The 15,451-nt window shown below is 30.7% G+C and overlaps 1 protein-coding gene across 3 annotated transcripts in view; it reads left to right on the forward strand.

Annotated features, from left to right (window-relative positions):
* Window positions 1-15,451, forward strand: part of LOC106668571 (inhibin beta chain) — a 135,352-nt gene that overhangs the window by 40,012 nt on the left and 79,889 nt on the right. For all 3 annotated transcript variants that reach the window (XM_014397465.2, XM_024226857.1, XM_024226858.1), the window contains one exon: window positions 8,824-9,132. In XM_014397465.2, the coding sequence (XP_014252951.2) occupies window positions 8,824-9,132 (309 nt within the window). The remainder of the gene's footprint in view (window positions 1-8,823; window positions 9,133-15,451) is intronic.

A 15,451-nucleotide genomic window follows, 5' to 3' on the forward strand; every position in this document is an offset into this window, starting at 1 on the left:
TCAAATGAGACTGAATAAACATTTTAAATTCCTTAAAAAGTACACATTGAAAAATCCTTTATCCTTGTTTTGGATTGAGGATTAAGTGTGTTTACCTCTAATTGATAATCCCAATTAAAACGTAGCATAAATAATTATTAATTGATAGAAACAATGGTACAAATTAAGGGTAGAATTTTCTTTTATAGAGAAATTGAAAATCAATTGGGTGGTATTTAAATCAGTGTATATAATTTTCTAAAAAAAAGTTGATCAAAACAACAAGATCATCTTATTTTAATAATTGGGAATGAAAAAACAAAACATAGCTAATATAAGTAAACAGTAAGATCATATTCTACAAAATTGTTTCTAAAGAAAAGGAGGACTGACATAACGTGATCTTTTTATAATAAATTTACACAAAAAAATTCACCGGTTCGTATTTCGACTAGATTCTTTTATGTTGTTGTATTTATGTTTGTTTTTATTTTCCATTAAAAGGATTTACATACATCCGTCTTCAGAAGACAGGGGTTCGAATCCCATCCGTCACATTGACTTTTTTTATCTCAAATTTCGTGTTCAAAAATTAGTAAATATAATAATATAAATAAATAAAATATTATAAAAACTATATGAACCACGGAGAAACTCTTTCAGATGAGTAGCATCCGGCAGATACCTGTATTCAACCAATGAGCGATTGATTATAGATTATCAAATGTAGAATAATAATTTTTTTAAATACTCAACTTTGTCAAAATTAAAAAAACTTGTACACTAAAAATCATTTAAAAATTTAATTAAAATGATTTAAACAATTTCTCCAAGTTCAATTTTCATGTCTCAATGGAAAGAAAGACTAACGAAGTATTTTAATTAATTCGTTAAAAATCTTACGTGCGGTCTCTTGTCGAAACAAATGCGGCTATTAAACTCCCGTTGAGGATAGGATTGAATAATCGTTTTCGGCGTAATCATTTATCTAACTCCATTAATTGGTTATGCTAAGAAATTTTTTTTTGTTTTTTTGCTGCACAAAAGAAACAAAATCCTCAAATGGAACACCTGTTAAAACTTTTTAACGTTAATTTTGAATCGCTTTTTCTGTCTTCATTTGCTTTCGTTAAAATTAAAAATTTCATTTGCATGTAGACGTGCTAATTAGAAAATCTGACTTAAAGCCAATTTTCATTCTAGCCGTATTATTTTATCTCGTGCATCCCACAAATCTTAAAGACAATCAAACTTTTGATATAATTTTATTATTTAACTGCATGTTTTCATAACAATCTAGGGTGTAAAAAAATGTCAACTTTTCAGAAATCACAATTTGTTTTCGAGGGACATATCATCTAATAAACAATTATTGTCCAAAATTCAATAGTTATTTTGCATTTTTATGTTATACTTGAATAAAAATTATAAAAAATTTAAATTTCAAAATATAAACACAAAAAAATGGAGCCGCGATTTTAATGGGTTCTTTTAAGCAATAAACAGATAGATAGAACAAATCTCTTTGAATGCAATGCAAAAAATAAGAAAGAAGAGAAGAAATTAAGACAACTCGTCTAAAAGCAGTAAAAATCTAAAAGGAGAAAATTATAGAAAAAAATTACAAGTGAAAAAAAGAAGTAATTGGACAAATAATAGTATAACACAGTATCTGAGAGATCGGTCGAATTCAGAAAGTAGTTCTAGTTTGGTCTGTCTTCCGGTTAATGTGCAAAGAAAAACTATAAAAGTAGTACTTCGGCTAACGCGGGCATAAGACAATGACTGTCATAGTGTAAAACAGATTTAGGAAATAAAGCGAAATCGCTTGGATATCGTATGACGCTCATACTTCATAAAAAAATCAAACTCGAAATTATCTCACCATACTTCAGAACTGAGTGGTGTTTAGTGACCGATAGTCAATGATTATTCGGAGATCTTGAGATGCGGTCTGGTGTGATGTAGGTTTTAGAAAGCATTTTTTGCCAACGTTTCGATCTTTAAGGAAATCATCTTCAGGGCCTGGAATTTATAAAAATTGTTTAAATTTTACAAATACATGTAGGATGTGAAAAAGTGAATTTATACAATGCTAGAAATTTTGAGTAAAAAAATGAATTTATACAATGCTAAAAAAATTTTTGATTAAAAAAAATGAATGTATACAATTCTAGAAAATTTTAGATTAAAAAAATGATTTATACAATTTTTAATTTAAAATTTTCTAGCATTGTATAAATTTATTTTTTTGAATCTAAAATTTTCTAGCATTGTATAAATTCATTTTTTAATCTAAAATTTTTTAGCATTGTATAAATTCATTTTTTTAATCTAAAATTTCTAGTATTGTATAAATTCATTTTTTCACATCCTACATATATTAGTAATATTTAAACAATGTTTATAAATCCCAGGCCCTGAAGATGATCTCAATAAAGATCGAAACGTAGGCGCGATAAAGAAAATGGTTTTCCAAAACCTTCGTCACACCAGACCGGCTATCACGATCTCCGAATAATCATACTTTAGAACTTTAGAAGGGAAAAAACTATACAAAGGTTCAGAATAAAGAAGGAAAAGTCAATAGAATGAAATTTTTCAAATAAAGAAGAAGAAACCTCTATATAGAAGATGATAGCATGTGCATATATTGTATTCAAAAATAATATAAAATTATACGTTATATTGAATACAAATTAATGATTGATGTGGCCGAATGGTTCCGACTTATTTACGTATTTGCTATGCTGAGTACCGGCAGTCCATGGAATCGCTGATAATATGTACAATGTATTACAAATTAATTTGACACCGCATCCTCGAAACCTAATGAGTAGTTGGATGTTAGGCCCTCTTGTATGAGTATGACAGTAACCAACAGTAATTACTTTGAACACAAACTATTTGATTGTAGGATGAAAACCTGAAAGAATTTTCAACTGTGCAATATAGAGCAGAAAAATTGAGCTCGATCGTGTCTTAAATTGCTCTTTATATGCGATGGCGATTTAAAAAAATCACACGAACTTAAATCGACAGTTCGACTTCCCCCTCGGTCATTAATAACAGAATCCGGACAACAGTTGAACAAACGATTTCGAACTATACCGGCTCAGGACATCCAGTCAATTAGTACCACATGATTCCATCTTCCGGTCGAGAATCCGATTCCTTCTTCAACAACATCATTAAGTTTAAGCGTTTAAACACCCATTAATATTCATACAAACAGTGGGAAATACGGATTTGTAAGAGAGATGTTAATAGTTCAATTAAGAAATATTTCATTTACAAACTATTTTTACTGTCAAATTTAGATGTTTGCCATGGTATCTCAGTGTCAAAAGTGTGTCACGCTACATTTGGAAATGCAGTCACGAGGTTATGCTGAACTGATGGTTGCCCAACAACAGTAAAACAGTTAGCTAGCACTAATGAAATTGCTGCAGTTGTTTAGACAGTTGTCCCTTTCTAAGACCTAATAGAACTGGCAGGGAGATGTGCAGTCGGTATTCTTGCTTAAATGTCAAAGCTAAAACATCGGAAAAACTTTATTCAACTGCCTTAATTAAAGCGTTCAGGGACAATGGGCGACACGAAACCAATTTCTTCCAAAATACCGCCGCAGTCACGAAGGTCGAACGCCCAAAATACGAAATTATATCGTAAAAAAAATAAATTATTGTTCATAAAAATCATAAGTCCTTTACGTCATGACTTTAAAAAACAACTTAATTATTAATTACTAAAAACAAATGGATCTTAACTTTAGTATGACATTTTGTCAATTGATCAGAAAACCGTCGAAATAAACATCTCCGACCGTCCGTTTTTAGGGATTCTCAATATTTTGGAGAACAAGCCAAAAATATATCCTATTTTTGCAATTAAATTTTATTAGAAGAATTTGTAAATAATTATTTATACATCCTAGTAAAGAAGCATTCAAGTTAAGGCAAAAATATCTAAACCTTACCAAGTTTACTAGTTTTTATCTTTTTTAGAAAAAATCCTTAAAACAATTAGACTAACAAATGTAGTTTTACGCACACCAGATTAATAGTTTTATCACGCTAATTTCATTCTAAAAAAAGTCAGAAGCCCCAATGTTAAAGACACTTGAGGGTGCCTTTGACAAAAGCAGCATAGCTGTGATTTTGTATGTTTGTACTTTTTATAAATAATAATCTTTTTAACGAATTTAAATATTTAATATTTAAGTACATGCATGATTTAATATTACTGATTTATACAAGCTGAAATCTGTACATATTCATACATACACGTGTGTACAGAGTTGAGGCTACTACTTCTTGCAGTCCACCGGTAATTCCAGCTTTTGTATCATTTACAATAAATAAATTACCGGTAGGTTTCGAGAAGCACCCACCACGGGGTCTTATTCGTCCAGCCGCCGTGGTTGGTCTCCAGGGGCTATCAACAGCTAGATCATTTCAGCCCCCAACACAATCACTTCTTAAATCATTTCCCCTAATTTCACTCACGCTTAAATACAGTCTGTTATTTACATATCATTCATTTAATGTGGGGGAGTACTAGATATTCCTCTTCCTCCCTTTATACCTTTTATGTAACTAACTTAATTGAGGGCCGATGGGAATGCTCAATCACGAATATACATGCAGCGTACTGGCCCTATCAGACTTCACATTCACGCTAATAAAGACTTTCACTCTCACCACCTGCTAAACACAAAACTATTAGTACTACAAAAACAAATAACCTGGTTTGCTCCAAGAATTGGCACAGGGAATCCATGATTACATTTCTTTTCTTTATGACCTTATTATAGCAAGTAACCTTCATGATAACATGACTGGATATATTTCGTACTTTTCGGACGATACAGATATTTGGATGAAAAATTGGATGAAATGGATAATCTAAATATAAAAATTAAATACGTGTAGTTGTATAAAATAGGAACGATAGAAAGCCCTTGAACTGTAATGGATTCCCAACATCTAGCTCAGTTATTGCGACATTTGTTTGTTTAAAAAGAATTTGAGCACCTGCCCTAAACAACTAGCAAATTGACAAAAAAAGACGAGCCGACGATCTCTGTACAAAATCTTGATACACAATAGATACCTAGATCTAGTTTGCTGTATGAGAAAATCAAATGCAACCGTGATTACTTAACTCTTTTTTGTAATCTTTACGTGCCACAGGTATACATGAAAAAATGTTATAGCACATGTAGCCAAAGCAGCCTAGGGTATTTTTCGCTACACAGTGAAGAGGTACCAATATGGAGCGCAAATTTTACTTGATACAATATAAACTCTGTGTTTGTACATTAGCAATAAATGACTTTGAACAAAACGAAGTTATAGTATGTCTTGGATTTTCTTTTTCGTATGTATAAAACGAATATTTTCGGAAGCAGCGCTGCCTCGTCTTCAGCATTCAAAACTTTTTACATAAAACGTAATTTAATAATTATTTTATTATTTTTATTAAAAATTTTAAGGTAGCCGAGTGGTTATCGTGTATCCCCGCGGTTGTTGGTTCGTTTCCTATCGACGCCTTTGGAATTTTCTTTCACGCTTGCTTCCCCCATATAAATCAATCAGTACAAGTGCCGTGCTTTGTCTAATAGGAAAAACATTGAATAACTAATAATACTACTAACCACTAATAAAACAAAATTATGCTATCGTTAATATTAAAATCTAATTTAAAAACCGTAATAATAAAAATTATGTTTATTTGATTAAAATAATTTAACTAAATTCTCAAAACTTATCCAGATCACCGATCTTTATACAAGATCTTCAGAAGAAGCAACTTTTTTAATAAAGGGCAATGTTAATTTAAAGTAAATTATGTTTATTATTCAATGATTTACGTTACGTCATGCTTTCGAACAATTTTGTTTATTTTAATTTATTACTTTTTTCAGTAAAATATACTCTATTGTATAAAAAAACATTCTTCATCTTACTATTTCCATTTCATAAAATTGCTCTTTGTATGATCACTTCAAAACATGTTTCAATGACGTGTTACCAAATGACCTTTTCAGATTTATTGGTTCATATTCAAATTTCCAGTTAAGTGGGCACATTCGAAACTTCTATTTTCCGTCTGGGTGGATAATTAAAATAACATTTATTGCCACACAGGCGGGAGAGTAGTGAATAAAAATTACGCCTGTTGGAACGTGAAATTATGTCGAAAAATTGCCTAGTGGAAGCTGAATTTTCCCGTGCCGGTTCTCTTGTTCCGGCTCAATGGATAGAAAATGTTTATATTCACAAAAACAAATAGTGTGTAGTGAAAGAGCCGAGGGATGTGTTCTAAATTTGGGGATTTTAAATTGTATTTAACTTAGACAAATTGTGTTTTTCCTCAAAGTTGCTACAATTTGGTGAGGTGGTACATATGAATCGTTAAAAAATGTGAAATGTAGAACAAATAAAAAATTTCAAGAAAGACTTTTTGAACTACACTGAGGGGTAAAAAAAGTGGCCACCTTCGTTTTTTTTTTTTTTTTTTTTTTTTTTTCAAAGTACATACTGTCAATTGTTATCATTTTTAGTTTACTGGATATTTTCAATGAAAATTATGAGATATAGCTAAAGTAAAAGTTTTTTCTAAAAATGTTACTATGGAATCAATGAAGAAAGCATTCAATTCAGAACGGAGTATTTCTTCCTCTTACGTTGATCACCGCTTGCTTTCAACGCGTCATCAATTTTATGAGGTTTTGAATGTAGGGCTGTGCAATATTTTCTGTTTTTGTTCTTAGTACCTTCGGTTCACTATTTTAATTAATTTACAGGTGTAAAATCTGATGTTATATTTTTTATATTCCGAGTGCAATAATTGTCTAATTAGGATACGTTTCGTAGGATTTCGTTATGAAAATACGCTTATTCATAGGATATTTTATTTTTTATTTTACGAAAATTCCGAACATTTGAAATAAAGAGAAAAAAGCAATTATACATGTCTAAAGTTTATCAACAATTTCCTTTGAATGCGGGTATTATTAAAATAGATATATCTTATTGAAATTTAACAGGACTTTTATTGTTGAAAAAGGTATATCGTACGTATAGTTTATAGAAATCCAAAATTATTTAAAGTATTATTAAAGGTTGAAATATTAGATGCTGTATTAGTAACGTTGGCTGTAAATGGGCGTCCTTTTTAAGACCAACATAAAAATTACGAATATCTAATTAAACTCGCTGGAACGATTATGTTGCCATTAGAAACACCAATAATCATTTTATTTACGTCTTATTATCAAAATTGGTCTACATCAAAACGAAACAGAAAGAAATCACTTTCTTAGTGGATGAAGGCCCACGCTGCCATAATAAATGCTGAAAAGATAGATTTATTAGGAAAAGAAGCAATTATCTTGGGTGTATGTTTGTGTGAAGTTGTGAAGGAGTATATATATATATATATATATATATATATATATATATATATATATATATATATATATATATATATATATATATATATATATATATATATATATATATATATATATATATAAAGTATCTGGTGATCTTGACACTGAAAACACACTGTTCAAATTCGCGATTGACGAATTATTCTTTCTATGTAAGGTCTTGGTTGAGACAAAAAATTCAGTGTCACGAGCGGGATTCGAACCCACGAGCTTACTCCCCATGGCCACTTCATAAGTCGCTGAGAATCCAATCCCGATTACACGACATTTGAAAATGGCAAAAAAGAGGGAAAATTCGATCGGTTGTAGGTTGAGATGGAGAGTTGGTGTCCGAGAGGATCGAAGTCACGATAGCTCGTGTTAGAGTAGCGGCTTATTTAGCCGTAGGTCGTCGGTTCGTACACTGACTTTTTTGTCTCAACCAAGACCTTACATAGAAAGAATAATTAATTGAAAAAAGTAACTTGATCAATTGACCACTAAAACGTAAATGGATTAATTTCAGTTTTATACTGAGGAGCCTTATGAGTGTTTGTTTTCGTTCCAAGTATTACAGTCATCCAGATTTCACTTTTTCTTACGTTTGTTATTTTATTATTTATCTCACACAATGAAACGTTTTTTAGTGTCTAGGTCCAAAAATATTAGACATATGTATTAGACATATTAGACACTAATGGACCTCGCGAATCAAGAAAACATTTTTTTAAAAATATTTTAGGCACATACATTAGCAGAAACCGTTCACAAAGCTACCGCTGCTCACAGCTCTCTCAATCAATTAGAATTAAACTGTAAGGGATGTTTATTACATCGAAAAATATTAGTAGTACTATGTATTACACGTGGATACAAACGTGAAATTAGTGCCAGGAAGCAAAACAAAGGGTAAATATTAAGGTGTATTCTGGCTCTGCGAAAGCTTAAAAGATAATTTCAAAATTGGTTAATTGAAAAAAATTACCAGATTTAGATATCTTAATTCATTGCTTCTTTACATTTTTTTCTCCTACTATTCATGTATTATCTTTATACTCACTAGACGAAAATTACGAACAATTTCGAATTACAAACATACTTACCCAGGGTATGGTCTTATTTTACTTACATTGCTTATTTATATATTTACATTGCAGCAATGAAGTAGAAAATCAATTTTTATTGTTTATGGTGGTACCAAATTTATACAATTTCAACGTTTCTTTTGTTGTCTATATTCAATATTATTTGCTTCACTTTAATAATTAACGGTGTAATTAAAAGATAATCTTAGTATTGCAATAAATATTTTTTTATATTGTAACTTATCACTTTTTCCTTTAAATGCCACTTGTTATACATGGGGGTCCAGAATGGAGTTAATTATGTAATTCCTCTTTTGACAGGTGGAACAATGTGCCCTAACTGTCTACTGCGTAACGAAGAAGAAGGAAAATACTACGACAGAAGCGAGGCGATTAGACTAGAAGCGATTAAGCACCAAATTCTAAGCAAACTCGGCCTCCGGGCAAGGCCGAACGTTAGTGGTGCCTCGATGCCGAGGGACCTCGTTCTTGAGACGCTGTACAGAGCCAACGACGGGCCTAACGTCTCGAACAACTCGCCAACTTCAAAAAAGTTCAACGACGACCACGATATGGGTCGCGACGATTTTTTCGCAACGACGTCCGAAATCATCACCTTCCCCGAACCAGGCAAGTACGAAAATTAGCATGATTTTATCTAAAATTGTAAAACTCGCGAGACTCGTTGCACCACGAATATCACAAGGGGAAAAACACCTGTTCATACAGTTTTTAAGCAATTGTGATTGCATAAGCGCATAAAGTAGCTCCAGACAGGCTTTCTCGGAAATAGAGTGCAAAGGGGCATTGGCATTCAAATTTAAAACGAACACGTGTTCGACTGTAACAAACGTTCAATTATTCTGCATCCTTGTGTTCTGATTTATAAAGCGATTTTTCATTATTGATTGTTAAAACAGGCGGTAAAACACAATGTTTCTGCCTAGTTCATGCTGCTATCTGAAGCCGTCATGTTTTCATCCTCTCACATCCGTAAGTCTTATCAGTATTTAATATGATGATGAGACAATTTCGGATTTGAAGAGATTTACATAGAAATTCAGGTGTTTACAATCCAAAAATTCTATCAGTTTGTAATTTGTAGACTATAAAATAATTTTTGCCGTAAAAACATACCTTGTTTAGCATATTTTCTGTTATATTTGTTGTTAGGGTTAACATATCAAAGTTATGGCTCTAAATTAAAACCCTCTAATTCCATGTTTCCTAAAGAGAAGCGTAAGCTGGGTGGGGGGATCTTACGTTTTACGGGGCCTAATTTGGAAAATAAATCATTTAAATTTTTGGTAAATGTGCCGATTCTTATTCGTCATTTAAATGAAAAATCATCGAATATAGTAGTACAGCTTCTATTCGCCATGAAATAGCTGAATTTACTTGTCGGTCCTCGGGTTATTCCGATCCTCAAGCATTACGTGCCAATTTTTAATATCCCGTAATAATTACTGTCAGTATCCTTTTTTCCCAGCGTTTCAAGTAAGTTATATCGCTACAGTAATTTAAATTATTGTTCTTTAAAATATTTGTAAAGCCTCACTTTTTCGTAATTCATTATATTTGTTTAAAGTCCCAAGTAGATGATATGTGTATTAAATTGTCAAATTAAATTAATTTAGTTTTTAAAGGTCCTAATTCTAGAAGAATGACAAACGAATTTTTGTTAATCTTTGAGTAAATTTAACAAAAATATTCAAATGCAGATAGATAAGAGTTATTAGTGTTTTTATGAAAAGGAAAAAACTTATAGCTAAAATTTCAATAAATATTAAATAACACCATAAATGTGATCTTATAGGCTTATATAATGTGTTACCAATACTGGCTTTTGCGTTTCAACACCTCTACAGTTTACTCTAAATCTATAAAGCAATGAATTGAAAATAAGATGGAGCGTTTCAATTTTTATATGCAAACAATACTGTGCAATTGATGATCCGTATCTTTTTGTATCATAATTTTAATGTAGAATGATTAATTATTAAATTTATGAGCTCAACCCCCATAATTTAAGAAATAAACCTACTTAATCGCCCAAAAATTGATAATCAAGCAAGTGATGATATTCGTACTGAACAAAACATCGCAATATTTCACATAAAATAACATTAATTAGAATTTTGCTATTGCGAACTAATATAACTGATTTATAAATGATGGAAAATAAATAAAATTAAACAAATTTCGAGAATCGTATTACTTTCTAAGTTTATAATTTACATGAGGAAAACTGCATTTTATCTGATATTTTGTTAAATTTCGAAATTTCAATCAAATATATAGGAATTTTTTCTCTTTTCTAGAAAATAAAGTTTTATTCACTGAAATATTCTTTTTTTGTAATTTAGGTGGATATTAATTAATGTCCGGCAAATATATTTCAACGATACACTTGTTCAAGTGCGAGAAGTCAACTATTTTGCAATGAAGTATAATTTGTATCATCCAGACCCTTTCTAAAAGTACTTTGGACTTGAATCTCAGATTGATGGGATGTTACCATGTTGGATCGCAGTCTCTTTATATTTATCATAATTATAAAATTTGCTTTAAAAATTTAAGAACATGACAAGATGATTTCAGTATCAAATAATTTATTAACTATCATATTCATTTTTTAAGATGATTTTCGGGGTTTTAAAATCATTTGCTTACTGTTTTTTTTATCAATTATTCTACAGTGATTTTCGCAATAATTGTTAACTTTATTCAGTGAGCATTTTAATATTATAGATTATGTACTTTGGGGTTGAGGGGTGGGTCAGAAGGGACTTGAAACAGTTCAAGTGGGGCATGGCACAACAAAAGTTGGGAAACACTGCTCTAGTTCAATTACTTGTTATCAGGTTTAGACGTACGGATTTAAATATTAAATTCTATAAAGTGTCTATTAGTTATAACAGCTATTAATTTCATCTGCTTAGTTTTTTTTCTGGTACATTTTATAGAAGGGTGGTAGGTATTTATCAGTGCATTATTTGCCTTTTTAGACGTTAAACGTTCCAAATTTTGCCAAATTACAATAACAATGATCGTGTGTAATTATTTATGGAAATACTCTTATCGAATGTAATATTATATTTAGATGTGTTTTAAATTATTATTTTGCAACAATCTAAACTTATCACAATTAGTAATAAATGAAGAAGTACACAAACATGAATCCGGAATCTATCGTGATGTTTCAATCTCTTACCTTAAGTGAGCTGAAGTTTCAAATTTCGAAAAAGAAAATTAAAAACATTGTTATTATTAAAGTGTGTGGTGATTAGTATTAAAAAATAGAGTATAGATATTTATGTAAGATGAAAAGAACAACAAAAAATTCTGCGGTTATAAAATATTGTAAAAAGTATGCACGAGGAAGGAGATAACAACTTATGACCAATCGAAACAAGCAAAAATCCAAAATTAGTCTTGGCTCTCCAAAATACATGGCCCAAGAGACTTTATTACCTTCATCATTAGATTGCGTTTCAACAACAATTGCTCCCCTACCATATGGTTAGACTAAACATTATTATTTTCCCCTATTGTTGCTGCAATATTAACGCAAATAGCCAATCCGGATGTATTTCTGGAATGTCTAAGGGAAGCCACCATAAAGGACGAATATTCCATGGGCTAGTCACCCAAGGATCAACTCTTCCCATCAACATTCAAACTACAGTATCTAATGCAAAAAACATAAAGGCATTAAAAGTATTAGATCGTTTAATGAAATTTGACGAAATTCGAATATAAATATTGATCTATTAGAAAAATAGAAGAAAACCGGAGGCAATGTGTTATGGCGCGAGGCCAAAAAATTATAGTTTGTTGGAAAATAATAAAGTTTTATTCAATATAATTTGCATTAAAGCCAGGCTAATTGTGATATTTAACCTCTTGAAAAACGTTTTATCTATTTCAATTTAACCTCACTAGTAGCTTGTTAAAAACTCCTTAGTTAAATCCTTCGTCTGTTAATAGTATTGACCAATCAATCATTAAATTCTATAGAGGAAACCTTTTTTCGTTCATAATAATTTTTCGTCAATAACATTCAATTAATTAAGGTTTTAAATTGAGATAAAAAAGTCAGTGTCACGAGCAGGATTCGAACTCACGACCTTCGACTTAATACGCCGCTACTCTACAAAATATGGCAAAAAGGAGGGAAAATTCAAAAGGTGGGGTTGAGATGGGAAGTTAGTGCCCGAGGGGATCGAAGTCACGATAGATCAAGTGGTAGAGTAGCAGCGTATCAACCCGAAGGTCATGGGTTCGAATCCCGCTCGTGACACTGACTTTTTTATCTCAACTTAAAACCTTTATTAATTGAATGTTATTAATTGGTCAAGCGGACCACAAAAAATAGTGAATTTTAATTTTAATTTATTTAATTCACTAGTTTCTTGGTCCGCTTGACCAATTAATATCTTACAATTAATTAATTTATCTCAACTGAAAACCTTAGTTAATTTTAATTTATTTGTTTTAAAGCAATAAAGTAAACTGTCAAACAGAAAACATTATATCGAACCGTAAAAATAAATATAGTTGGAAATAAATTTTGAAAACTTGTTGAAAGAGATTTAATGGATTTTAAAATAGACAAGGGAGAATGAAAATTTAATCCGTTTACAAGTCGTTTCACCAGCTGTAAGTTACCCCACCTTTACCTGTTCTCCTAACCGTGTTTGTAGGTAAGGGGGATGATCACCTGTTGCTTCGGGATCATTGTCCCGATTTTCAATGACCCTTTAACGTGTGTAATATTGACTTGGAACATATTAAAAACTCTTTTTTTTTACTCCATAATCCTTTTTGTGTATTTATACACACACGTATCAACATTTTTTTATGTTGTACGCGGCTTTTTCCTTTCGGACTTAATAAGTTAGAGAAGTAAAACAGTTCGTATCCTTTGTTGTTATTAAATCAATATACCATAGACAAACATTAATGAATTCCTCAATAAAATAAATAAAATATTAGATGATATTGCATGTTTTGAAAACTCATGAGGTTTGATAAAGTTTCTTTTGTTTGTGTGTAAAATACCGCGCTAAGGCTGGTTAAAAAAAAAAAAAAAAAAAAAAAGGAAGAGCAGTATTATTATGTTGGTGTCTGAAAATATCGTTAATTCAATTAGCAGATGACAACATTATTCATAACCCATTGCAAATTCATGGTATTGCTAATGAGAACATGCATTTGAAATTAACTAAAAAGGTTATTTGCCATTTATTGTTGAAATAAGGAACAATATAAGACTTTGATGTGATTATTGAGTTGGTTTAGTGAAAAAGCATCATAAAAGTGAACAATAAATAAATAGTGAATACAAATTTGCAACTAGCCACAGCCCTTAAAACCTAAGATACAGACCTTAAAACCCTGTGGGAATGAATTTCTCTTTGTTCTATGTACACAAATCCACATTACCATCAGCATTTAGTATTAAATAATGTGAAACTTCGCCACTAGCCAGGTTTATCTTAGATTTCTCCGGGGAGTATAAGCGAAAAATGCCCGTATGAATGTTTCAGATTAGAGTCCCCCCCCCCTGTTGAGCCGGTTGGAACAATTTTCTTAAGTGAGTTGGGTATTACCATTGAGGCGAGAAACGTGAATTGATTTTATTCTTATAGTGCAGTTCAAAACAAGAGAACGGGATTGTGGATAAAATTTTCATATGTATCGCCCTGAACCGGGGGTTATCGCGCCAGGCAAAATGGAGCTGGATAGCACAAATTGAAATGTTTGAGGATGTTTTCAAATTGTTTTATTTCCTAGTTCAAGGTTTCCTGCTTTTCAGCGAAATTAAAAATATGCAAATGGTTTCAGCTTATGAATTGCTTCTAGGCCATAATAAGCAAAGGAATAAAATTATTGATGGTGATATATAAAATACAAGTGCATATTAATATGTAGTTAAGAAACTAGTTAGGGATTAATGGAGCGTTCTAAATTTGTGAATTATCTACAAATAGAATGCTTTTGAAACAATCGAAAATTCGATATATTACCAACTCTTCGTATTTATTAAAAACTTACGTTTTGTATAAAAATAGTTTTTATTTTTACCCAAAATCATAATACGGTAACACCTCTCATAAGAAAAATGTATATTTACCCGAAATTTAGCTCTTAATTGGTTAAAAATAAAAACTGTAAAATACCTTTTATCATTGTCAAGCACAAAAATTTCAACGGCCTTTCAAAGTTATTGGAATTCAGAACGCCAAACGTAGGTGTGATTTTATTACCAAATATTATCCGTTTTTTAAACAAAAAATACATTTTTTTAAAAACTGGGAAATTTATATAATATTGAAAAAGGGTTTTGGATTTTTTTCCAAAGTTAAGGGTTTTGGATTTTTTTCAGACAAAAAACCAACAAATTAAAATGTCCTAATCATGTTACGCTCATAAAAAAGAAAATCTGCAAACAGTATATGTCATATACTGTAAATTTATTCTTATCTTCGTTCTTCTTGGTTGTTCGCTTGTTTTTAGATTTTTTTAGGTGTTTTTCAGGAATACTGTATATATTCAAACGATGATCTAACTCATAATGATATAGATCTTAATTGATTCAATATGAGATTTCGTTTGAGTGTTTTTAATTTAAATTTAAATGATATGTTTATTAATAATAAAAATAATATGAAGTTGAGTTCGTATTTTTTAACGTTACAGTTACTTTTCATAATGAACATGATGGATACACATTTTATTCCTTATAGTTTTTATTTTTACAAAGTTGTATTTTGTTTACAGTTAAACAATCAGAGGTAAACTCATCCGGTGCTGCTACATTTGTTCATTATTAATCTTTTTTAAATTTTATACAACAAACATTGAAATACAAAAACTACATCGAGCGAAAGGTCAATGCCTACGCAATTTTTTCACACAATTTTCATTCAATGTGATAAATAAA

This window comes from Cimex lectularius, unplaced genomic scaffold, assembly GCF_000648675.2.
Source record: "Cimex lectularius strain Harlan isolate CLEC.00 unplaced genomic scaffold, Clec_2.1 scaffold7, whole genome shotgun sequence".
In the NCBI taxonomy this organism is placed as follows: Eukaryota; Metazoa; Arthropoda; class Insecta; order Hemiptera; family Cimicidae; genus Cimex; species Cimex lectularius.